This window comes from Nilaparvata lugens, chromosome 5 (genome assembly GCF_014356525.2).
Source record: "Nilaparvata lugens isolate BPH chromosome 5, ASM1435652v1, whole genome shotgun sequence".
NCBI classification, from domain to species: Eukaryota; Metazoa; Arthropoda; class Insecta; order Hemiptera; family Delphacidae; genus Nilaparvata; species Nilaparvata lugens.
In genome coordinates this window covers 11,522,528-11,548,892 of record NC_052508.1, presented here as the reverse complement: position 1 = coordinate 11,548,892, position 26,365 = coordinate 11,522,528, and the positions used below count along the sequence as shown (strand labels likewise).

Below are 26,365 nucleotides of genomic sequence, written 5' to 3'. Positions count from 1 at the left end.
GAAAATAATTAGATTCTAAAAGAAAAAAATATTTGAGAATAGTCTCTTAAAAAGGATTGATAAAAAAATGAATTAATAATATTCATAATATCTAGTTTGTAATAAGGTCTTCACTATAATTTATTCTATTTTCAATTATCCAAGTTTTTGTTTTTGCTTTAAATATATTAACCAGTACCATTTCCTTGATGTCCATTGGCAGCCTGTTGTAAATCTTCGGTCCTAAGTATGTGACTGTTCTCTGGGCGGCAGTTGTTGTCATCCTGGGGACTGCTAGATCAATATTCCTTCTTCGCGTGCTGTGGGTGTGGTCCATGTTGAGAAAGAACTGCGGGTTTTTCCTGATGAATGTGAGTAATTTGTGAATGTAAATTTGTCGGATGCTCAGTAGTTGGAGTTCTTCATATAGAGAATCTGAAGGGTAGAGTGGATGTTTCTGTCCCATTATTCTGAGGATGAGTTTCTGGACTTTAAAAACAGGATTGTTATGGCAGAAATACGTAGCTCCCCATGCCAGGATTCCATATCTTGCTATTGACTCTACCAATGCGTGATATACAATTTTTAACGTATCCAGTGTGAGTATCTGTCGGAGTTGAATGAAACTGTAAACCAGTTTCCTGAGTTTTGTTGTTTGCTGTATGATGTGTTTGTCCCACCAAAGTAAGTCGTCTATTATAACTCCTAAATATTTTATATTATCTGTTCGTTCTACTGATGGACAATTGCAGTCTATGCGATTTATTTTGCAGTGATGTAACTTGATTGTATTTCGTACAGGTTTTTTGGAGTCCGTCAGTGAAAATGCTAGAAATTTAGTTTTTGATGAATTGAGAGTCAGGATATTACTGTGGAGCCAAAGTGTAATTTTTTCCATGCCTAATTCAGCGGTTATGAAAGTCTCGTTCCAGTTGTTGCCTTGAAATATCACAGCTGTGTCGTCGGCAAAGACAATAATCTTGCCACCAATGTCGAGTGAGCACAACTCATTGGCAAAGATGAGGTACAGTATCGGACCAAGAACTGTTCCTTGTGGCACGCCGAATTTTACAGGAAGGCCTTCTTCTGCACTCAGATTTTTCCCTATTCTCACTCTCTGTTTGCGAATGGTTGAGAAATGAGAAAAAACAAAGAATACATTTCATATAAGTTTAATTTTGCAATACTTGTTTATATACAATATTTTTTGTTTTTCCACTGTCTGCGTAAATATAAAGACTATCTGGTTTGCCGACTCGGGAACACGCAACATACAGTTGTCCATGTGAAAAGCAATCCACATCTAAATCTAGACCACACAATTCTAAAGATTGACCTTGAGCTTTGTTGATTGTGATTGCAAATGCCAATCGAATTGGGAATTGCAATCTTTTAAATTGAAATGGTGTATCGGTCGGGATCGTGGGTATTCGAGGAATGAGGACATCTTCACCTTTGAAAGGCCCTGTTAAAATCGTTGCTTCCACTACATTATTCATTAATCTCTTAACTGCAAGTCGCGTGCCGTTGCAGAGTTTTGGCTGATTAATATTCCGCAAGAGGATAATTGGCACACCTACTTTCAATTTCAATATGTGTGGTGGTATCCCTGGCAGATCAAGTGAGTTTAGAAATTCTGTTGGATAATTAACTACTTCATCAGCTTCCACAACAGTGTCTATCGACTTATATGTAGTTTCATCACTTTGAATACTGGATTGTATAACATTATTAAGTTGATAGACATCTTTATTCTTTGCGGCAAGGATAGCTCGTTCACTGAGCCAATCATGATTTCTATGATTTATCTGAATGTCAGGAAATACTTTTTCGATCAGTTCTTCTTTTGATGTAACTAAATTACAAAAATTATCGGGAAGTGATATTTGTCTAGACGTCTCATCGACTGGCAGCTGACCGTTTCCAATTTCCAGTAACTGTCGTGAGAATACCTCAGCTGATGGATCATTCTGCAACTGGACACGCATATTCGTAGTCAACTCCAATGTATGTACGTGCCGCCATAGTGTTGAATATTTCAGGCAAGCATTAATTTCGTCTGCTGGTGTCGATCGAGAAATTACAGGCAATGTTTGCCTAAAATCTCCTGCGAGCAATATCAATGCATTCCCGAATGGTTGAACGTTTCCACGCAAGTCTCGTAATGATCGATCAAGAGCTTCGAGCGATTTTTTATGTGCCATTGTGCATTCATCCCAAACAATTAGTTTACATTTTTGTAATACTTTTCCCATACCGGATGCTTTAGAAATATTGCACGTAGGAGTCTCAATGATTTGCATGTTTAATGGCAACTTTAGAGCTGAATGCGCAGTTCTTCCACCTGGTAACAATGTTGCAGCTATTCCAGACGAAGCAAGAGCTAAGGCTATATCACTTTTTGATCGAACCGTTGCTAGAATCAATCTAATGAGGAATGTTTTCCCAGTTCCTCCTGGCGCATCCAAGAAGAAGGTCCCCCCAACTCCGTCATTTATCATTTGCATTATGCGATCATAAATGCCTTTCTGTTCCCACGTTAATTTGGGAATGTTCGATTGGACATATGCCTGAAGATCATTAATGTTGTAACTCTGTTCACGGCGTAAATCTACATCAAATGCAGCAGTCGCAGTTCGGGTTGGTGCTGGCATTCCTAATTGACTAAGAACTTTATTTGCAATAGCTAAGCACTTGTCCTCAATATTTATCAATGCTTCGTTGTAAATGGCTTCTGTAAATTCTAAGGTCATATTGGCATTTTCAAGGCGTACTCTATGCAAAATATCTTCAGCCATATGCGAACGATATCTTTCCCATAACTCTGTGGGAGATGAAGGAAAGCAAGCGGTCAATATAATCGCAAATAATGCGCGAATTTGGTTTGGATGTGCAGTGTTGCACGCGTCATTGATGCATATGTTCCACTGTTGGTCATTTTCTAATAAATTCAGAGCTTGACACGTAGCGCGAAAAGTGGCATGTGTGACGCCGTCAACTATTTTTAATTGCTGGAAAGATGTAGGACCAGGCACATTTACCAATAGCATGCGAAGGTAAAAACATTCATCTTGATTGGGATGCACTGTATAAAGTCTACCAATTGTATTTTCTTTGAAAATGCCAGGGTGACCGTTGACTGGCTCCCCTCGTTTGCGCCGTACAAATACTTTTCTAGTTACATTCCACGTGTAGTAAGAGGGAACTTCTGAATACATTAGTGTTCTGGCAAAAGCGTCTTCCTGGCATAAGGTGAAAAAAGCAGTCAGAGTTGTACCAGGTGGATTAAGGGCTCTTTCTTGCACATTTGCATCTGTGAAATAAACACGCTGTCCATTTTCTAAATGTACTGCCAAGTGAACCACAGCTGGATTGCGTTCATGCATGGGAAATGAAAAAATTCGCCATGCAGCCTCATTGCTGCTTATGTATCTTCCAGCCTGGTATTGAGCAATTTCATCAATATCTCGTACTGCATTATTGTCACAATTATCAGATTGCACACTAAAAACTGCCATATCGCTGCCTTTATTTACATATTTACAGATATATTTAATCGATTTCACAGAATTGCAATATTCTACGTTTATGTGGGCTTGGTATGTTTTTGACAGTAAAGGAGAATATGGAACCACCCAACGGTTGTCTACATCAATATCACCATTTCGCATGTGTATAGTTGCCGAATTTCCACCATCTTCAGTTGATCGTCTTCTATACCGAGGATATCCATCGTCGCCTGTTACTGTGTTTGCTGTAAATGCTCGAGGATATTGCTTAGAGCATTTCCCATCTACCATGCATGGTGAATTTGGATTTAGTGTACCACATGGTCCATGTATCATGTTTTTGATGATCACTGCATGCAAATCCTTATCGCTGTCAGCCCGTGGAATCTCAGCGCATATCACGTCATCAATTTCGTCTGAAGTTATTTTATTGTAGAGCCAGATTAGTATATGCGCATGTGGTAATCCTCTCTTCTGCCATTCCACTGAATACATCCAGCAGCGCACAGATCCAAATACTTCAAGTTTCACAATGAAATCCATCAGCGATTTAAGCTTTTGCCGGAAAACACGTGCTATAATGTCATGCCTATCCACGTGTGATTGCCCAGGAAATAACAGCTGCTGTATCTCGTCCCAAACTGGATTGCAAGTGAAAGTGATAAATAAATCTGGACGCCCATAATGACGAACATATGACATTGCATCTTGAGCATATTCTTGCATGTGACGTGGACTGCCAATGAATGAAGATGGCAAAATAGTTAGCTTTCCAACGTTGGTTGTATTACCATCATTCACAACTGCATCTCGCAAATGAATATATTCTTCAGAGCGTAGTTTAGTCTGATTCAAACGAAGAAATAGCAAACGTTCCGTTTCAATTTTTGCATACATATCCACAAGGTACTGGTGAAATAACTGACGGAATTTTAGAATATGATTGTCCTCGTTCATCCGAATCATTAAGCGGTATGCGTAAAAGTTCATTGAGCTGCACTTTTTATTGATTTCTGCACCATTTACTGGATTTATCATTTCCACATTGAAATGATATCCATCAGCACCATCCCAAAAGATCAATGGATATTGTAAAGCATCGTAACAACGGTGAGTTTCTGCTACATTTATTAATTGATTATTTCATCGATGGAGAACAATATCTCTAGGTTGGAACTGATCACCAACTATGACAATTGCTACTTTGTCTATAGTTGGAGCATTATATCTCCGGACATGTTCTCCAGCAGGAGTTTTGTCTGCGTGAATAACAATTTTGTGGGTATCTGATGACATCATATCAATTGCTGTTTTGAACAAACGCACCAAACTGTTCCTTTCGTGAAGAAGCTCCTGCAGCTGCAAAATAATGGATCTTCTTAGCGAGTTATGTATTCCACAACGTGCATCTACTTCATGTCTATCATCACCAATGAAGTACATTTGTAGAAATTTATGGTCACTATCTGAGAATGGGAGCAGGGAGCCAGCTTTGTGATATATTTGCCCTTTGATTTTAAAAGTTGGCATGAATTGAGCAGTCACGATTTCCGCACCAAATGATGTCATTTGGAAGCAAGAGTTATATTTCCTGATGTTCGATAAGAAATGCTTTGATTCAGCGGTAGATCCAGTAAGTAAAGTTTTCAATGGCTCTGGTGGTGCATCAAGTTGAGGCAATTTGATTTTTCCGCCAGCACAACACATCCCTTTCGTTTCATTATTAAACTTTAGAGCCTGGCAGTAGCTACATACATGACTCATCTGACCAATGACAACATGCTGACTTGAACTATAATCAATAGCTGGATTGTACCGGAACGCAAGACGATTGTATTCCAGATGCAGATCAGCTGTTCTTTCTGTTCGTGTTTCAGCTATCCTCACCCTTTCGCGTTCATTGCGTTCAAAACGAACCAAATCTGTTGCTGCAGAACGCGACTGACGTGCTCGCAATCGTGCATCCTCAAGCCTGGCTGCTCGTCTTTCTGCTGGGTCCACGTTACGTGTCTGGATGGTGTTTAGCCTGTTCCTCTCTCGTAAAGATGTTTGCTCTTCCTCAGTGATATTCGAACGCCATCTCCTTAATCCTTCTGCATTGTTAGTGCGACGGCCCAAATTTGACTTTCTGCGAGGCATTATTTTGGTTTTTACTGAAAGAGAAGAAAGGAAAATATGTGTGTGTATTACTTTACACACGTAAGAAGTTTTGTTATTGTTTAATTAGTAAACTAATATTTCACGTATTTATTTCGTATTTATATTACGTATTTAATATTAAATAAATAATAATTACAAAAAAATAAACCGCGGTTGTCAGCGATTCAGTTATTCAAATATAACTTATAATAGATATTTAGAAATAATTGCATAGTTATGAGGGAAACAATCGATATATTCTCAATATTGAATAACCTTTTTGAGATTTATAGGCCTACCAAAAAATTAATACCACCAAAAATATATTATATTTTTTATCGAATAAAATAAATTTTATATATTTATACTCAATTTAATGAAAAATCTCACTATATCAGAAATAAAGACAATTAAATTCCCTACAAAACGGGTGGTCAACGAAAATTTTCCGACCAGTGGTTCCGGAGATAGAGCGTTTTAAAGACAAAAACAGTTTTTGATAAGCGCCTCACTCGGTAACTTTCCAAGTGGTACCGACGCGAGGATCTTTGATGCTGAGCCTCTGATGCAACGGGAATGAAACTGACCGGCTGAGCATTAAACGCTGGTCACGTTGAGTGATCATCTCGCATTGCGTATTGAAACTACTGTACATAAATCCTTTCCAACAATCAACTTATATCAATTATTTAATAGACTAATATATTATTATAATCTATCCCTTCATTTTGTTTATATGATCAAATAACCAGCTGACTACTAAAATATTAGCCTACTTTGTATTTTAGCATGCAACACAGCCCAGATCGTATTATCAACAACACCGTTGTCAAATGCCGGTATGTTAGTAGAAAAGAGATAAGAATTTTTTTTTATTTCTCGTTGTTTTATGATAGAAGGAAACATAGCATGAATATGAAATAGAAATAAGATATTGAAACTATAAGATAAGCCGATCAGCTTATGAACTAAGGTTTGGAGGATTATGAAACATTGACAATTGAGAAATTATGAATACACAAATGCAAGAATAAAAGCCTCAATAATTATTATTCATTACAAGATTGATTTACATCGATAAGATTATACTCACACTAACGACTGAATCGCCAATTGATTGTAGCACGGTACCGGTATCGATCCATTCACTGATTGAAATTATTACAATATTAACACAAGTAACACGATTATTTGCACTGAAACACGAATTTATTATCGAAAAAAAAGCATCGGTATGCTTTCTTTGTTCTGAATTGCGAAAGTAATTGAAATCCAATAATTGTACCGGAAAACATACGGTAATCAAGAGTGTAGTTTACCGGTACTCTATATCTCACGAACCTGTTGAAGCTGCGTTTTGAAACATGCGCGCTATCTAGCGGTCAGATTTTGCACTTTGATTGCAGCAGCGCTCAGCTCAAATCTGGCCAAAAATGGCCAAAGTTTCACCCCCTCCCCCGGGCCACCCTGCGAGCCCGGTCAATTTTTTTTTTTTTTAATCGACTTATTTTCGCGAGCTGACCCCGAATGTGAAGTCAAAAATCGGAAAAATCCATAAACAAAAAAGTTAAAAATTTTCGGGCGAGCGTAGCGCCCCTGAAAATTGTAAAAAGTAGATAAAAACCATCCTTGATGCGGATTTTATATCATGTTAAAATTTCAACTCAATCGGTCCAGTACTTTTGGAGTTTTTGCATTACACACAAACCAACATAACATTTTTATATATATAGATGTTACCAATATTATGAAGTTTTCTATTCTCACTGAACATGAAGAGGCAATACCAAGGCAGAATTGCATAATAAGAGAGAGTAGGGTTGTGTTTGTTCGCATCAAAACATGTCAACTTGTGAATTGCATACCGGAAAAACGGGGATGATTTAGATCTTCAAAGTTTACGTACATAGAATCTAAAAATGTCAATCTCGTGCACCTCGAAGCACGAATTTCAATTTTTGTCAAGTTTTTAATTAGATCCTTGAAGAGCACGGGTTACCTGCTAGTCAATCAATAAAATAAATTTGTCTTTCAACATAAGTACAGTAACTTTGCCTCCGTAACTTTGAAACGGCATAAAGGCAAGGTGAGGTTCGCGGGGTGATATTCCTACTTTTAGAAAAACATGCTATAGAGTATCTAGATCCCTAGATGAAGGAAGCTCCCTACAGAGTTTAGGTCGATGTTTTTGAACGGGTAGTATTAAAGTCTAGTGGCCCTCCGCCGGTAGGCAAAGCTACAGGACCCGGACTGTAACAGTTGAAGACAACGCCAAGTCAGCTATAGTGAGGTCCACGTTATAACAGCAGTGGAGAAAACGTTGCCTTGTCACTGCCTTCTATAGAGGACAAAGACGTTCTAAAGTGAGGTCCACTTTATAATGGCAGTAAAGAAAGGTAGGAGAACAGCGTCGCCGATTCCCTGCCTTGCCAATGCCTTCTATAGAGGATAGCTGATACCGGTATATCTGATGCAATATCAACTGTTCATTCTAGTTTCAAATGATCAATTATATTTCATTCGTCAAGAAAATGCAGTATACTTTTCAATGATTCAATAATAAATTTTCATTATTAAAATTGAATATTTTGTTGATCACTTATATTTCTATCTTGTTAAAAAACGAGGAGCAAGGAAAGGATAGCGCAATCTGCTTTGTCGAATGATAGACAAGGATAGCAACAGAGGGCAATACGAGGGATATTGCAAAAGAGGGCAATACGGTATGTAGCGGGCCTTGGATTTAATCACCCCTGTAGAGATGCGTTCAGAACATTGTCGCTGCTGACGGTGCCTTCGATTTAAATGTTTAGAATGATCATGCATACTGTAAAAAATAAAATGGACCTGACACTTATATCCGATACGCACTCCTACAACACTAGAGGCAGAGACAACTTTGCGATTCTCAGCCGCATAGGAGGAAGCTTTTTGAGGGTAAGCCTAGTTATTCGGGCTGCAAATTTTATAATAAGCTTCCTTTACATTTAAAGCGCACATCCACCAGCATTCATCTTAATAGATTTAAAACCGACCTTCAAAAATATCTTATAGACAAAGCCTACTACACGGTGCAGGAGTATTTGGAGGATCATTGAAGGAATCGCTACTATTTTAATTAGTAGACTATATTTATATTTGTAATAATTTGACGACGTTCAACTGTTTGCTTGTGTAATAATGAGTACACTGTGTTGAATGGATTGAATATATATCCATCTATCTATCTATCTAACACCAAAGATAATCAAATACTCCCATTATAAGGTGGACCTCACTATAAACATCGTCAAATCAGCTAGTAGTACATTTTGAAAGATTCAAATTCTTTATTCTGCCTGACATTTTTTACAATGTATAAGCTCGTCAAAAAAAACACATTGTACATAAGATACATAACACAATATCAAGAATAACAAAGAGTATGTATATACAAGTAGGCTAACAGGGAGATTGACAAGAATAGTAACAGTATTCACATGATGATACACCTTACAGTACACAACTTAGTCCAAAATGAGGTGCAGCCCTTATATTGAACATTCAAAGTATTCAGTCAATGAATAATATGCTCTCTCCATCAATTTATTCTTCACATCTTTCTTGAATTTCATTTTTGGCAGCTCTTTAACAGCTGAGGAAAGACTGTTGTAAATTTTTATCTGCTGAAATAGGTGGCTGTCCCTTGTTTTAGAAAGCCTTACCTGTGGGATTGAAATATCATTTCTGTGCCGGGTTGTGTATTCATGATTGTTTCCCTGACATGAGTAAGATTCTAAATTAGTTTTTACATGCAACAAGCTACTCATTATGAAAATTGAAGGGAATGTCAATATCTTCAATCTTCAAAAGCTTTCTCTGCATGACTCTCTGTTTCTCAAGTTGTCTAACACTCTCATTGCCTTTTTTTGCCATATGAAAACTTTTGAAGCATGGCAAGAATTACCCCATAGGCGAATACCATAGGATATGAGGGAATGAAAAAGTCCATAGTAAGCAAGTACCAATGAATCAGAGTTCAATGATAACTTAAGTGTTCTAAGTAGAAAGACAACACGAGAGAATCTCTTACACAATTCTATGATGTGAGGCTCCCAACTCAAACTTCTCTCCAAAGTGAAACCCAACATTTTGACCTGATGCTTAATATCATTGTCTTCTGGAATACTCCTTAAAGAGAAGCAGATACATTCAGTTTTGCTCTCATTGATGATTAGATTATTAGACTCAAACCATGATTTAGCAGAGGCAAGAGCCTCTGACAACTTATATCTAACATCATCATAGTTCGAGTCGGAGCAGATTAAAGATGTATCATCGGCGTAGAGAACAGGCAATGTTGGAATATTACAATAAAGGTCGTTAACAAAAATTAAATACAGGAAAGGGCCCAAAACAGAACCTTGTGGGACGCCAGCAACAACATCCTCAAAATTTGAGCACTCATTAGCAACAACTACCCTCTGTTTTCGGTTTGACAGATATGACTTGATTAGTTTGAGTTCAGTTCCTCTAATTCCATAGAAAAAGAGCTTATCATACAAGATATCAAAAGGTAGGCAATCAAAAGCTTTTGTAAGGTCAATTAAGTTAGCTGCTACTATGTTTCTACTTTCAAAGCTGTGAAGAACAAATTCAACAATAGTCTCAATAGTCATTACAGTGCTATGTTCGGGACGGAAGCCATGCTGATTTTCATACAGTAACTCATTATTTATGAAATATTCATACAACTGCAAGACTAAACATGATTCAATCACTTTTCCAATAATAGGGACAATAGCAATAGGTCTAAAGTTATCAGGCTTACTTGAGATAGTGTTAATTTGATATTAATGAATAAAATTATATAGCTGATGAATAATCAATGTAAGTTATATGAATATATCATGAATGTTAACTAAATGACTTAGTCATTATGAATCACTTATGTTAACTAAATAACTTGTTCTGTGTATTTTATTACGGGATAGTGCTAATATTGACTGTGATAGTGATTATAATATTATTATTGTATGGAATATTATTTGGTTTATACTATCAAATCAAATAAAATGTACAACTAAACTGAATCTAGATTTACAACCTCAACTAGTATTTATGAATTATATTAAAAAGTGATTTACGAGGCGTGGGAAAATAATATTCCCACATTTCTAGATTAGATTAGATTTTTATCATGTCCTGAACATCCACAATAGTGGACAGAGGATGGGTCAACATTCAACTTATATAGATAAAAAACACATAATAAAATGTTTAAACAGGAAAACCAATCATATAGATCACTCAGACTAGTACACCTGCTTTAGCCTACTCAATCACATACAGGACATAGTTAGGCAGTCCAATACTATCTTTACTCATCTAATGAATAAAATGGTCTCTCAACCAGCCAATCTCTGAGTTTAATTTTGAAATTCCTGATGTCCAAATCTTTTAGGTTGGCAGGTAGAGAATTATAAATTTTTGGCCCGCTATACTGTGGCGACTTTTCAAAGAGAGTGGTTCTGTGAGCCACAGAAGAAAACATGTTGGAGTGGCGGGTATTATAATTATGTGAATCTATTCAGGTGTATGAATGGCATTTATATTACAGTAAACAAGCATACTATCTGTATATCTATGTTATACATTCAATTCACGTATATATTTTTTCAAATTTTCAGTAGATCACATTTGGGCTATTTTATGGAGTTATATTAATTATTTCTATGTATAATTTATTATTTATCATTATTCATTAATTCATTTTAGTTATTAATTCATTTTAATTTTCAGTTGCTCCAGTACCACCTCCTTGTGGTCTTGTACCTCCACCCCCTCCACCACCACCCTGTGGCGTCATGACGATGAAGGGACTCGATCCACCCCCCCTGGGACCAGTTCCCCCTCCACCAATCAGCATTGCTCTACAGCAGGTCAGATATTCCAATAATAACATCATTTATCCACTGTTTCAGCTCGGCTCTCGATTCTAAATTCAGAAAGATCCTTATGTCCAATTCCTAAGCGAAGACTAGCCGCTCTGTTTTTCAGATGCTATAGCTCCTATAGTCGACGTATATAAATAGACTACAATAATGTACAGTAAAACTAGCCGGCAGGCTCGCTTCGTTCGCCTTATCCGTCTAGCCAGGGGGGGGCGATCATTCAGAATTGATGATAGCAGACTCGCTTCGCTCGCCTGCATTCTTCATTTGAGCTTGCTTCCTCCCATCAAATAGTCAAATACAGACTTTCAGGCTCTTTCCATCTGAATAAAACCACCGATTGAGGCGGATCTTTGGCATTTTTTCTAAATTCCTCCATTACAACATTTTTGAAACTCAGCTGAGCTTGTGTACCAAATTTGAAAAAAAAATGCTGGGGAATGCTAGGAAAACGCTGTTGAACCGTTTATCTTGGGTGTTTCTTTGGCGTAATTCTGGAGTCCTCTAAAGACAAAATTCTAGACCCTAGCTGAGCTTCTGTACAAAGTTTGAACATTTTATAACAATTGGTTTTTGTAAAATCTGAGAAAACGCAGTAAAAACGTTGGGGACCGCTAGGAAAACATAGTAAAACCGCCCTTATTTATTTATTTAACGTATGGCATTTTATGTGAAATTTTTAAAATTTCACACTTTTATAAGTGCACGTCGAAGGATGAAATATACTATATATTGCCTGGGGACAAGGCCAGGGGACTTCACCTACAGTGAAGTCGTTAGCCTCGCCCAGGTAGGCACGTCTCTCACACTCAAATATAATGTGGTGCACAGTCTGCTCCATCGCCCCACATTCACATACTGGGGAGTCTCCAAGTCCCAAACCGCCTATCTTGGGCGTATTTTTGGCATAATTCTTGAGTTCCCTAAAGACAAAATTTCTAGACCCTATCTCAACTTCTGTACCAAATTTGAACACTGTCGATTAGTTCTTGAAAAAGAGATAAAAATGCTGGAAAAACGAAAATTTTGGGCGTATCTTTGGAAACTTTTTCAAACCCGTTCTTAATGCGCCTCTGGAAGGCCAAATGAACATACATGCCAAATTTAAACACATTTTTTTCAAACCCGTTCTTAGGGCGCGTCTAGAAGTCCAAATGAACATACATGCCAAATTTGAACGAATTTGGTCCAGTAGATTTTTAGTTCTGTTGATTATGAATGAATGAGTGAGTGAGTGAATCAGTGCCGTTTCGCTTTTATATATATAGATATACAGTCCTCGCGCGGTCAAGTCGTACAATCGTTGCTTAGGAATTGAACCTTAGGATGAATTGGATTAACATATAGACCTATAAAATAGGAATTCCAATAATATCAAGTACCCAAAGTTTAGGATGGACTCCAAACCTCTGGTAAGTTATTCTGAAGTTTGGCTACATGTATGAAGCTCCCAAGGTTGAAAACATGGAGTGGTGAAAGTAACTTCAAGCTTAAGGCTCAACTCACACTTACGCGACGCAGGTCGAGAAGAGACTCGACTCTAGTCGAGAGCATGTGTTTCCAAATGGTGACACTCAGACCAGTCGATTCTAGTCTCAGCGACGTCACCATTTGGAAACACATGCTCTCGACTAGGGTCGAGTCTCTTCTCGACCTGAGTCTCGTTAAGTGTGAGTTGAGCTTAAGAGTACTGTATTTAATGCATGTCAAGGTCTATAAATATGTCAAGACACCCGTGTTTCTTATGAAGCAGCCATTTTGTGGGGTTTTTATGGCGGCACATTTGAAAATCCAATCTAATTCAATTTGCTCATAACAAAATTATGCATTTTAAAAACAATATTCTGGTTCAGTATGTAAATTCAGGTTTTTGATTTTTTAATTTTCAAATTTCAATAATAAATGGTTTAATAATTCATTTTTTATTAATGAAAATTGTTCTTATTCATGTAACATGTTATGATTCATAAGGCATTGGGACAAGAGGCTAACCTCAAAAACAGATTAAAGTTCCTGATCGATTAAATCTAAAAATCAACAGTTCAGTTCCTAGTTGGAATCTAAATATTATTTCAAATGGCGATTTTGCAATGCATCACGGGATCGTGTCATGACCTGTATTTATAGACCTTGATGTATGTTATTAGATGGTGGCACACTCTGGTGGCAAATAGTGTACTACCATGTGAGTCACCATCCAAATACATGCATTACATTCAACATTCTCAATCTTGAAACTACCTAGAAATCTAGAAATGTGTGGAACGCATGGCATTTCCAATTCCGTGTTCCCTGAACTAGTGGATACTTAGTGGAAGCATAGAGAACATATAGCATAAGAAGATATATCATGGTATAGGGCGTTTATGTTCCATACTTCACTGTTAACACTCAAGCCGATAGTCATAATAGGTATTTTCCGTGAAGCTATGTGACGTCATAATTGTCTGTTCCGTTCTTACACTCTCACCCGGCCAAAACAGTAAGGGTAACCGTCCACTGGAACCGTATTCAACCGATCCATTCGGCCGTTGGATCGGACGAATCTGCCGGCCGTCCATTGGAACCGTTAAAGTCAGTCGAGTTGCCAATTATTGAATTAACTTCTGTCATAGCCACCAAAATTGTTCATAAACAATCAATATATTGAGATTTTGAAAATTGAATAAACAAATATCCACTAAATTTGTTATTCATTACAATAATCTTACCTTCAACAAATATCCACTAAATTAGCTATTCATTACAATAATCTTATCTTCAACAAATATCCGCTAAATTAGTTATTCATTATTAAGCAGTCTTTGTTCACAGATTCCTTTGAATATCACGACGATGACATCTTTTGTCTCACATATCCCACAATGGAAGATGCTCTTGAACCAAACTTATCAACTTTTCATTGTCCATAGTTGCAACTTTATAAAACAGAACAACTTCAAAAAAAAAAAGACTGTGAAACAATTTTAGATTAGGAACACTTTGTTGTCTCAGCTCGACCAGTTAGTTCGGCCGGATAGAGCCGGAAAATCCCATTCAATTCTGATCGAAAAATTGATCGGCCGGAGACGGCCGTGCACGGCCGTATCAACCTGTTGCAATGGACGAGCATCTATTCGTTTCTTTGTTGGGGGATCGTTCGGTCGCGTTCGGTAGTTTTCGGCCGATGCTAGTTCGGACGAAAACGGTTCTAGTGGACGGCCCACCTAATGGAAGACAGTAATCGGCTTGAGTTAACAAAACATCGGCTTGAAATTAGAAACATGAATTACCTTTACCATGGGATATCCTCTTATGCTATCTTTTCTCTATGGTGGAGGCTACTATTGTACCCGTGTGTAGTGTGTTATAAGGAAGGGACTCAAAACCATAAGTGGTGGGCCATCCACTGGAACCGATTTCGTCCGAACTAGCATCGGCCAAAAACTACCGAACTCGTCCGAACGATCCCCCAACAAAGAAATGAATAGATGTTCGTCCATTGCAACAGGTTCATACGTCTGTGCACGGCGTATCCGGCCGATCAATTTTTCGATCCGAATTGAATGGGATTTTCCGGCCGAAGTCGAGCTGAGACAACATCATCCTAACCTCAAAATTGTTTCACAGTCTTGTCTGTTTTTGTTTTTTAAACTTGTTCTGTTAAGTTGTAATTATGGACAACGAAAAGTTGATAAGTTTGGTTCAAGAGCATGTTCCATTTTGGGATATGCGAGGTAAAAGATATCATCGTCGTGATGCTCAAAGGAATCTTTAGACAAAGATTACTGAACAAATAGGATCTGAAGTTAAGATTATTGTAATGAATAACTAATTTAGTGGATATTTGTGTGTGTATTCAATTTTCAAAATCTCAATATAATTATTGTTTATGAAAAATGTTGGTAGTTGGATAGTAGTTAATTCAATATTCAATAGTTTAGCCAACTACTGAACTAGACCACTACCTCCATAAACAAAGCCGTAGTGCATTCGTGTGACGTCAGCACAGGTAGGGCTATACACCAATAAAAATTAGTTGATTTCAGCTGATCTATATCAGCTAGTGTTTTTATTGGTGTAGGAGCCCTACCTGTGCTGACGTCACACGAATGCACTACGGCTTTGTTTACGGAGGTAGTGAGACTGACATAAACGGTTCCAATGGACGACCATATTCAGCCGAATTAACGGCCGGCAGATTCGTCCAACGGTCAAACGAATCGGTTGAATACGGTTCCAGTGGACGTTTACCCTAAGAGTACATAGTATTATTTTTAGCGTATTGCAAGTTTTTCAATCTTATAAAATTGAAATATAGTAGTAATTTTTTCCTGTTTGATTTTGTTGTTGCAAATTGAAGGCCCGCCATACAGAGAGCGATCATGAGATCATAGATCACTCTCAGTGCCGGTTAAATTTTAACCGTGATTAATTTCACGAGAACCGATCAGAGGCATTTGTTATAAGACTGCTTCTCTGATTGGTTCTCATGGAATCAATCACGATTAAAATTTAACCGGCTTTTGTGCAACCGGCACTCTGTGTGGCTGGACCCTTGTGGATACGAAATTTGACAACATTTGTTGGGACGATCAATTATTTATTCATCCATTTATGTAATTAATGTGTATTTATTTTACAGGCTCTTCAGTCTACTCCCCTTTCACCTCTTCCTCCTTATCCACCAATGAAAACTATGCTTCCTCCTCCTCCTCCTCCTCCACCGCATCCTCCCATTGCTTTCTCCCCCATGTCGCTCCCTCCCCCTCCTCTCGCTACTCTTCACCCCCCTCAAACTCCTCCTCCTCCCCCTCCACAATCGTCGCCATCTTGGAACAGCTTTCATCAACATTTGCCGCCTCATATGCAGCCAGACCACGGCAGACTGGGTCAGTTGTTGCCGCGGCTTTTTGTGGGTTTGCCGCCTCAATGTCCACTGCCAGCTCAATATGAACTGCCAAGTCAGCATTTTCTGAACAGACTGCCAGGGCCCTGTCCGGGTCCGAATCCGCTTGAACAGAGGAGCAATAATTTTATGCAAGGTAAGTGCGATTTTGTGGCTAATCTAGTTGACTGGAAATGAGAAAGTGTCGATGAAAATATGAAGATCGTTCCAGAATCAAGTTATCGTACACTATTTTTACTTTCCTTGCCCAATTACAATAGGTAAGGGAAGTATTGTTTCCGAAAAAAATTAAGGTACACCAATTTCTAAATTTCTATACGTTTCAATAGTCCCCTGCAAAAAAATCTGGTGTGGTACACTCACACAACTTTCCTTGCTCATTGATCTATAAGCCTCATTAACGAGGATAATTTAGGGAATAACATTATGCCGATTGGCGGCTAAATAATTAAAACAACGATTATACTATTGTGATTGTGTTCAGAGTACATTTTCCTTTGTTTGAATTATGAAATTTGAGGATTTTTTATAAGTTGTCAAAACAGCTGTTCTACAAATAAAATATCGAGATGTGTTCTTTTGAATAAACTGCTCTACCTACCTACCTCACGCACGAGAAGGAGGTTACAAAGTAAATTTCTCAAGGATGGGGTGGACCCCTGTTAATTTCTCAGGGAGGAGACTCATGCCAGTTAATAGAGCTGATATATAACTATACAGGGTATGAATTTGGAAAAAATCGGTCAAGTCATTTTTGAGAAAATCGTGATAGAAATTTAACAAAATTCATTCTTCTCAGGAATATTACGGAGCTCCTGCAATTTTCCCAGAAATGAGACTTATGTCAGTTGATAGGGCTTATAAATAGCTATCTAGGGTATAAATTTGAAGAAAATCGTTAGAGCCGTTTTCGAGAAAACCGTGAAAAACATGGTTTTTTAGCCAATATCCGCCATTTTGAATTGAATTTTATTGAACTGATATTGTCGGATCCTCATGGTATAAGGACCTTAAGTTTAAAATTTCAAGTCAATCGGTTAATTAGGAATGGAGTTATCGTGTTCACAGACACACACACACACACCCACACACACAGACCAACACCCAAAAATCATGTTTTTGGACTCAGAGGACCTTGAAACGTATAGAAAACATGAAATTGGGGTACCTTAAATTTTTTTGGAAAGCAATACTTTCCTTACCTATGGTAATAGGGCAAGGAAAGTAATGAAACGTATAGAAAACATGAAATTAGGGTACCTCAAATTTTTTGGAAAGCAATACTTTCCTTACCTATGGTAATAGGGCAAGAAAAGTAAAAATGGTTTTTGGGTATTGGTCTGTATGTGTGTGTGTGTATGAGTAAAAAAATTCAACTTGAAAATGAGCCAAGTTATGGTCGAAACTAGTCGTTGTAGTATTATTTTAAATAATAAGGGGTATTACGATTTTTCATATTATTCTTATTAATTAGTGTGTATGTATGTATGTGTACACGATACCTCATCTCTCAATCAACGGAATGACTTGAAATTTGGAACTTAAGGTCCTTACAATATAAGGATACTTATCAAAAAGGGTCCTTACAAAGTTATACCTAAAACAGTCATCATTGCTTTCCATCTTTTTCCGATCAAAGCTATTGCAAGTCAAGGATATGGTAATTGGCAATGTTCCGAACAAATTGATAATAGAATAGAATTTTATTGGTCATAAAATATTCACATGAATACATGGACTTCGTCAATTTTTTAACACTAAAGTAAGTCAAAACAAACACAAAAACACTAAGATCAGTCAGTATCAAAACAATAAAATAACACATGAATCACATAAAACGATTCCAATCTATTCTAAAATAGTCATGTACGGTGTACAAACATTCATCAATTAACACTGCTTTCAATACTTGTTTAAATTGTGAGCATGTGAGTTCCTTCAAGTGGTCAGGTGTGTAGTTATATAATTTGATAGATGTGAAGTGCCAGTTTCTTTGTGATTTAGTGTGACTGTACAACCGAATTCTAAGTTTGTGTCTATTCTAAACGAGTCGTTAACAAATAATGTGTTATTTTCACCTGGTTGTTTCATTTCCACTCCTTGTGCCTTAGTTTTTTTTGCTAGTGTTAATAAAAGGTATTCCAGCTATAGTGAGGTCCATGTTATAATGGCAGTAGAGAAATATAGAAGAACAACGTTGCCGAACCTCTGTCTTGTCAATGTCTTCTATAGACGGTAGCTGATACAGGTTTATTGATATAATATTAATTGTTCATTCTCATTTAAAATGATCAATATTATATTTATTAAACAAGAAGTAATATTTTTCAATAAATTCATAATGAATTTTCATAATTAAGAAAAATATTTTCTTAATTATTAATTTACATTGTTAAAAGACGATCTGGCAACAGAGCAAAGCAAGAAAGAGATAGCGCTTTCCGCTTCGTTGAATGATAGACAAGGATAGCAGTACCATTGCTAATCAAACACTGCCATGATAACGTGGACCTCACTATGGTTTGTAGTGAATCATGTGTTTAGTTATTTAAATTTTAACTGTCCTAAGCTATTCTATTTTGTATCGCAAATCGCCGATATTGAAGCTAGTCACAGAATAGACAAGCGGTGGAAAAAAATGAAAGGGTATCTTTAAAAAATTACAAAATTCTCATCAAGTCATATTTATTCTATAAAATTGATTCATTTAGAAATATGAAATTTATATACTCATCGCAGCCATACATGTGTATAAATTATAATTACAAATGAGATAGTCACGGTCTAACAAGTTGATCCCTGGACTGATTTACCCCTTAATGCACAGCATCAAGACGCTACTATAGTGAGGTTCACGTTATAAGTGGAGAAAGATAGGAACATTGTTGTCGATGCACTGCCTTCTATAGAGGATAGCTGATACCCGGTATATCTGATGAAATATCAATTTTTAATTCTTGTTTGAAATAATCAATTATTTTTTCCTCCACCTACTGTCTAAAGTACTTACTTTACTCCCTGAAACATAATACTAAAGTGTCACTTTTTCGCTCTAGGTAGTAAAAAACAGAAAAACTCCCTAGGGAGTAAAAGTGACTCCATTTAAATAACATGGGAAGCATCTCTATTTTAAAAACTTACATGGTAATAGGTTAGAAGGTCTAAGCTCAGATGAGAAAGTGTAATAGAGGTGTCTGTCATTGAGTCAACTGAATTCAATACCACAACCAGAAATTTGATCAACTCATGAAATATATGTTTGTATGATATTATATTCTTAATATTAGTAGACGATAAAAATTTATACAATTTTTAAAATATTGTATTCTATTCAAAATACCAGCCAACAAATATTTTTGATCTGCATTATGCAATTCTAATCTGAACCGCGTGATCTGGAGTCAGCCATTTTTGGTAGCCCAGCTGATATGATTGTTACAACTTTGGCCGATAGATAGCGCAATCAGCAGTGCCTATCAGACGACCGGTTTTTAGGTTTTAGATTTTAGGTTATGTTGTTAGGAAACATTGTCACCAATACGTAAGTTATTAGAATGATTTAATTTGCAGTTTCTATAAAAAAATGTAGATGGAGGAAAAATGTTGTGTACATTACGAGCGAAAAATACTTTTTCTCCCTCAGGAAAATTGTTGCCCTCGGCTTCGCCTCGGGCTTCAAACTTTTTCCCTCAGGGAGAAAAAGTCGTACTTTTCACTCTAGATATACAAATAACTATTTATGTATCAAGAAATTTTTTTTCAATTATTAAATGAAAAATTATGATTGAGATAAAATATTTTGTTTATTATTATGTTTCTTCACAGTCAATAAACGATCTGGTAACGTTGTAGAGCTATAAAAGGATAGCAACACCAATGTTAATCAAATATTGCCATAAAACATGTACCTCACTAAAGGAAGATGATACAAAGATCATACAGAGATGATACAAAAATGTACAAAGATAATATACAGTGATGATACAAAGATTATATAGGCTTACTCTCAAAAATCTTGCTGTTATGCGCTGGTTGAGGTAACCAGCCAGCAGGCCGTAGTTTTATAACTAGGAATACAGCCGTCAGGCATGCGCAGTTGGCTGATATAATCTTTCGCCCACTCCCGCACCAAAAACTAAGGATCAACTTGTTAGACCACATCTGCACAGTATTATACCATCATAGGCAACTATTTCATTATAACAATATACTCAAATAAGCTAAACTATAATTTATAAAAATATAATATTTGAAAATACAATATATAAAAATCAATCATTGGGTTAAAATCTTTCTGGACTATTTTAATGAATCAAAATTCGGGGGAGGAACCGTTTTGGGCTGTACCTGGTTGACCCTCCACCATATTATTTTTTAAAAACAATTGTGCACCATTGAATCAATAATGAATAAATAATTTTTTATTTAAATTCACAGAACCTATTTGAATGTGTTGTCATTACTTCTCTATCACAAAAATAAAATAGTTATTTATACAGGATTAGAAATTAAAAATCTATGACATGATACATCTCTACTACTTTTTTTGTTTCTCTTATTTCTCAAGTTTCAATATTTTTCTCAACTACTGTTCGAGTATTTTGTTCTCTTATTTTATGCTTTTGTGATGTTAGTATCTTGGATTTGGTTCATCTTTTATTTGTTTATGAGCCGGCTTATAAAGATTGATAAATATCTAGCACTGATATCACACATATTCAGTCATTCTGTTATCTAACTATCTAAAATAATAATAAAGAATAAATAAATGTAATTGATTGTGTTTTTTTAGGTGACAGACCTTGTCCGCCATTTTGGAATGACTGCCAGGATTCTCGCAGAAGATGAATTGATTCTCGCCTCTAAAACGTGAAAAGTAGTTACTTTATTCACATAATTTTATTTTTCGTTTCGTTCCTAGTCAATAAGGTATTTTTTCAAATTCCAAATTTGAAATAATTATAATTTGTGTTCTCATGAGAAGTTATTGGTTTGTTAAAATGATGAAATATTATTCTACGTATTGATTCATGAAACAGTGTTTGATATCAAGTTATTCACGCAATAATTATAAGATAGTATTATGAAGTTGGAATCTGTCACGGTATTTAGATGTAAATATCTTCTTCTATATACCGTGGAATCTGTATCAGATGATCTAGGTAGCCAATTGAAAGCGTGACAGTCTATGGCCAAACTGTGTTTGTACAGGTTGTTCTGAAAAAGGTGCCCATAAGTCAGGGCGTGATTCCTCTCATCAAATGAAGAAAAAAGTTCTAATTAACATAGATCCGAAAATGCTTGGTTACCAAGTTATACAGGAACTAAAGAGATTTAATCTGAATTTCTGTGCCCCTGCTGAAACGAAGCCCTACCGGTATTTGTTGGCTGTTAATTAAGATGTGCAATTTAGCGTAAAATGAACTGCTAGATTGAATAAAACCGTTTCCAGACCTGTAGCTACAGTAATTTTTAATATATGAGACGAAATACGCGAAACTTGGTCCCGTAAAACAAGTTCCTTTAAGGAATGAAGCAGATGAACTATTTAATAAGCAAATTACACAAACTATTTTTTTACAGAACTTGTAGAAAATTTAATTTTGAAGAGAAAGATGTAGAATAAGTCTATAGGCCTAATAGACAAACGCAACCTTAAAAAAAACCTTAATTACATACAAAACGCATAAAAAATAAAGAGTTTAACAGATTTTGTCTATTTTTCTTGCGTTTTGTATGTAATTAATGGTTCTTTTTCAAGGTTGCGTTTGTCCGTTATAGACTTATTCTACATATTTCTCTTCGAAATTAAATTCTCTACAAGTTATGTAAACATATATTTTGTGTTTATTGTACATTTAGCGTAGTAAATCTGCTTCAACCCTCAAAGGAACTTGTTTTTCGGGACAAAGTTTCGCGTATTTCGTCACATATCTTAAAATTACTGTAGCTAAATGTCTGGAAACTGTTTTATTTAATTTCACAGTTCATTTGCTGAATTGTACAATGTACATCTTAATTAACAGCCAACAAACACCTGTAGGACTTCGTTTCAGCAGAGGCACAGAAATTCAGATGAAATCTCTTTAGTTCCTGTATAACTTTGCTAACCAAGCATTTTCGAACCTATGTTAATTGGAACTTCTTTTCTTTTTTGTGAGGAATCACGGCCTGACTTATGGGCACCTTTTTTCAGAACACCCTGTATAGTAACTGCAGTCTAGTCTAAGTTCAGTTACAACATTTCTAATAATCTAATAATCATCTAATCACGAATAACCCCTTATACAGTTTACCAGAGATTATACCAATATGCTTCGACCAATTAAGACTTATTTATATTATGCTCGATCAAATTAGACATGTTTAATTTGATGTTCGCGACATAATGACGCACTGTAATATTTATTATACAGGGTGATCAAGAAGCTCCTCCACAGTGAACTATAAACTAAAATAACACTCAAAAACAAGTATAACAATAGCAAGGTTTTAATTTATTGCATTTACGTGTTCATTCATTGCTGTAGAGGGGGGGGGGAAGTGGGAGTAACTTTTCGAACGGGTTTCTAAACAGAACACAATCTTCAGCTAAAACAGAACGCAGGTACTGCGGAGAGACTTTTTGATTGCCCGGTATATCAAACAACAATATTATTCATCGAAGGTGGATTGCACCTTCTCCTTATGAGCTATCATCTGTTAGATTGTCTTCATCCGTTTTATGTATTTATATATTTGAATCTTTTTTGGTCTTAGTGTGTATGAGAATATGCCGTTTTAAATATGATAATGTACAAAAACCTTTGGAACAAATAGTACACTTAGGGCCGTTTGCACAGTGTAAGTTTTGTAGCTAAAGCTTAAACCAAATCTGGATTTTTTTGGTTTAAACTAAAATTCCGTTTACACAGTATCAGTTTAAACTCTGTATTGAGTTTAAACTCTGTATTAAGTTTAAACTCTGGGAAAGTTTAAACCTCCAAAGCAGGAGGTTTAAACCAAATAATTTGGATTAACTTGACATCTGTAAAGATTTGATGGGGAAACAGCTTATAGTAAATTATTTTTCGACGGTTGTTTTCATTGCTGTAGACGATAATTATTATTAATTTAGGTTATAGTGAATCATTATTTGAATGTAAAAATAATTGTAATGGAGGACTTGATAGAAGTTTTTAATGCGATTGATAAAGATGACTGTGAAGAAATTTTGAAACTGAGAAAAATTGGGCAAAAACGAATGATTTAAATTTCTGGGATAATAGAGAATTTTCTTAACGGTTTTGCTTGAGTAAAGCAATTGCCAATCCAGTACTTGATTAAAAAATAAACCACTTGATAGAAAATAAGACAATTTTCAACAGTGGTCTTTGATTAGGAAACCTATTTTTAATAACACATAACTGAGATATTTTGCTTTCAAGAGATTTCTAATAAACGAGGAAGACCGTAGTAGATTTAAGGGTAACAAAATCGCTTTATTAAAAACATTCTAAGATATATTTTTTGGTGCCTACTAAATATAAGTTTGTATCTAATATTAATATAGGATTCATCATTTTTTAATCGCTTCTCACTTTCATTACTGAACAGTTTTCACCATTTAAAGATCAATATTAATTTTTTTATAATTTCATGAAAACCGTTCTTATTACAGAAATATACAAGAATAACTTTCCTCCAAATTTTATTTTACATTGAAAAATATTAATTTCACTCAAATCGGTTCACTGATACTAATGCAGCAATTGCTCAAAATGCCGTCCTTCAACTTGATTACACAGTCTGCACCTTTCAATCATGGACCGTCGAACTGCTATAAAAGCATTTTCATCATCTTGAATGGCACCTGCTGCAGCAACCACTCTTGCCAGAAGGTCTTCTTCGTTTTCTACTGGCGTGCTGTAAACAAGGTCTTTCATATGGCCCCAGAAAAAAAAATCTAAAGGGTTGAGGTCAGGTGAACGTGCGGGCCACGGTACTGGTCCACCCCGCCCAATCCACCGCTGACGATAGGTCATGTTCAGAAAGTCCGTAACAACATTTCCGAAATGAGCAGGGGCACCATCATGTTGAAACCAAATATTATATCTGTTTGCAAGAGGCACATCTTCCAAAAGTTCTGGTAGTATGTCTCTTAAAAAAGTAATGTACGTGGGAGAATTCAGACGATTAGGAAGAATGTATGGTCCAATCACGCGATTACCTAAGATACCCGCCCAACATTCAGCGAAAATCTATGCTGATAACCACGCACTTTGACCTCATGAGGATTGTCTAAGGCCCAGACGTGACTGTTGCGAGAGTTGAAGATTCCTTCTCTTGTAAAGCTGGACTCATCGGTAAATAACACATTTTCTAGAAAATTTGGTTGGATAATGTCTTGCTGAAGAAACCAACGGGCACAGTTTACTCTTGGCTCATAGTCGCGTTCAACCAATGAGTGAACTTTTTGAAAGCGGAAGGGGTGAAGTCTTTCCTTGTTTAGTACACGCCACACAGAAGAAGCACTTGAATTGATTTGCTTTGCAACTGCTCTCGTACTCGTTCTAGGATTGAAATCGAATTTCTGCAATACTTCCTCTTCAAAAGCAACATTTCGAACTGCTCGAGGCCTACCAGCAATTACCCTGTTCCGTTCAAATGAACCAACTTCTCTCAGCCGATTGTGAGTTCTTGTGAACACCTTGTCGGAAGGGAGACGGCGGTTTGCAGCTGCATACATTCTTCTTGCTTCGGTCGCATTGCCAAGAGCTGCTCCATACATGAAGTGAATATCGGTGTACTCCAGCGAACTAAATTCCATTACAATAATTAAATATTTGTGTAGAAGCAACGTAAGAAAATATTGAAACTGGAAATTTAAGATAGAAATAAGACCTAGGAAACGTGAGACTAAGAAATAGGAAGCACTACATCTGGTTCTTTACTTTTAATGAAACAACAATACTTTTACAAGACAAACATTATCATCTGAAAACCATTGTAAAATCATCTGTTTGCCCATATGGAGCCATACCGAGTTTCAAAGCTTCATCTTAAATACATCTGGAATTAAAAAATTAATATTGATCTTTAAATGGTGAAAAGTGGTCATGCATGCAGTACGAAAAAATTAATTTCTCTGTTATTCTTCGACCAATCTTAATAAATTAGGTATCATTGGAATCGTGAAAAAATTTGCTAACTTTTTTGTCTCTTGTAAATTTTCTGTAAAATGGACGGTTTTCGAGATATTCGCCATCAAAAATTTAAAATGGCCGCCATTTTGAAAAATTTCAACGAAAAATTTTTTTTTCATTTTTTATAGTTGAGTCTTTATAGCATAAATATTCATGCCAAATTTCAGATCAATACAACATTTCGTTCTTGAGATAAAAATTTTTAAGTGAAAAAAACAAAATGGCAGCTATAAGGATAACCGCTGAGTTTTGGACACTTAAAATATGACATTTGTAGTCTCCTAGCATCCAGGTACAATACCCTAAAATTCTCGACACTACTTCTGAAACACCCTGTATATTTGAATCTTTTTTGGTCTTAGTGTGTATGAGAATATGCCGTTTTAAATATGATAATGTACAAAAACCTTTGGAACAAATAGTACACTTAGGGCCGTTTGCACAGTGTAAGTTTAAGCTAAAGCTTAAACCAAATCTGGATTTACTTTTCACTCCATTGTCACTTGAAATCTCTGAATAGGTGTCTTCCGATGCATCCAGGCCCTTGTTATCACCATTATTATCCAGATCACTGTGGCTGATATCTGAAAAACAATTGAAATATTATTATGATTGTTTCAAATTATCATAATCTATACTATGATGAAGAAAAGAACTGACTTATGCGTGTACGGGATAGGAAAATTATGTTTGATGCATCATCACGTCTGAACTACTGGACTGATTAACTTG

General features: G+C 36.2%; 2 protein-coding genes across 3 annotated transcripts in view; one reads left to right on the top strand and one right to left on the bottom strand.

Moving 5' to 3' along the window:
• The window catches only part of LOC111046485 (splicing factor 3B subunit 4), a 34,102-nt gene extending 12,020 nt beyond the window's left edge, over positions 1–22,082 (top strand). The window contains exons 7-9 of the mRNA XM_022332041.2: positions 11,409–11,548; positions 16,185–16,584; positions 21,241–22,082. Coding sequence (XP_022187733.2) covers positions 11,409–11,548; positions 16,185–16,584; positions 21,241–21,296 — 596 coding nt within the window. The 3' untranslated portion in view covers positions 21,297–22,082. The remainder of the gene's footprint in view (positions 1–11,408; positions 11,549–16,184; positions 16,585–21,240) is intronic.
• On the bottom strand, positions 1,136–4,542 carry LOC120351239. 2 transcript variants are annotated; one of them, XM_039427687.1, is made up of 2 exons: positions 3,469–4,542; positions 1,136–3,168 (listed from the first exon to the last, which is right to left on the bottom strand). In XM_039427687.1, the coding sequence occupies exons 1-2, from the start codon at positions 4,524–4,526 to the stop codon at positions 1,152–1,154; spliced, it is 3,075 nt and encodes a 1,024-aa protein (XP_039283621.1). In that variant the 5' UTR covers positions 4,527–4,542; the 3' UTR covers positions 1,136–1,151. The 2 variants fall into 2 exon arrangements, with proteins under 2 accessions (XP_039283621.1, XP_039283620.1); XM_039427686.1 differs by having other exon boundaries at positions 1,136–4,542.
• Positions 22,083–26,365: the final 4,283 nt, after the last annotated feature.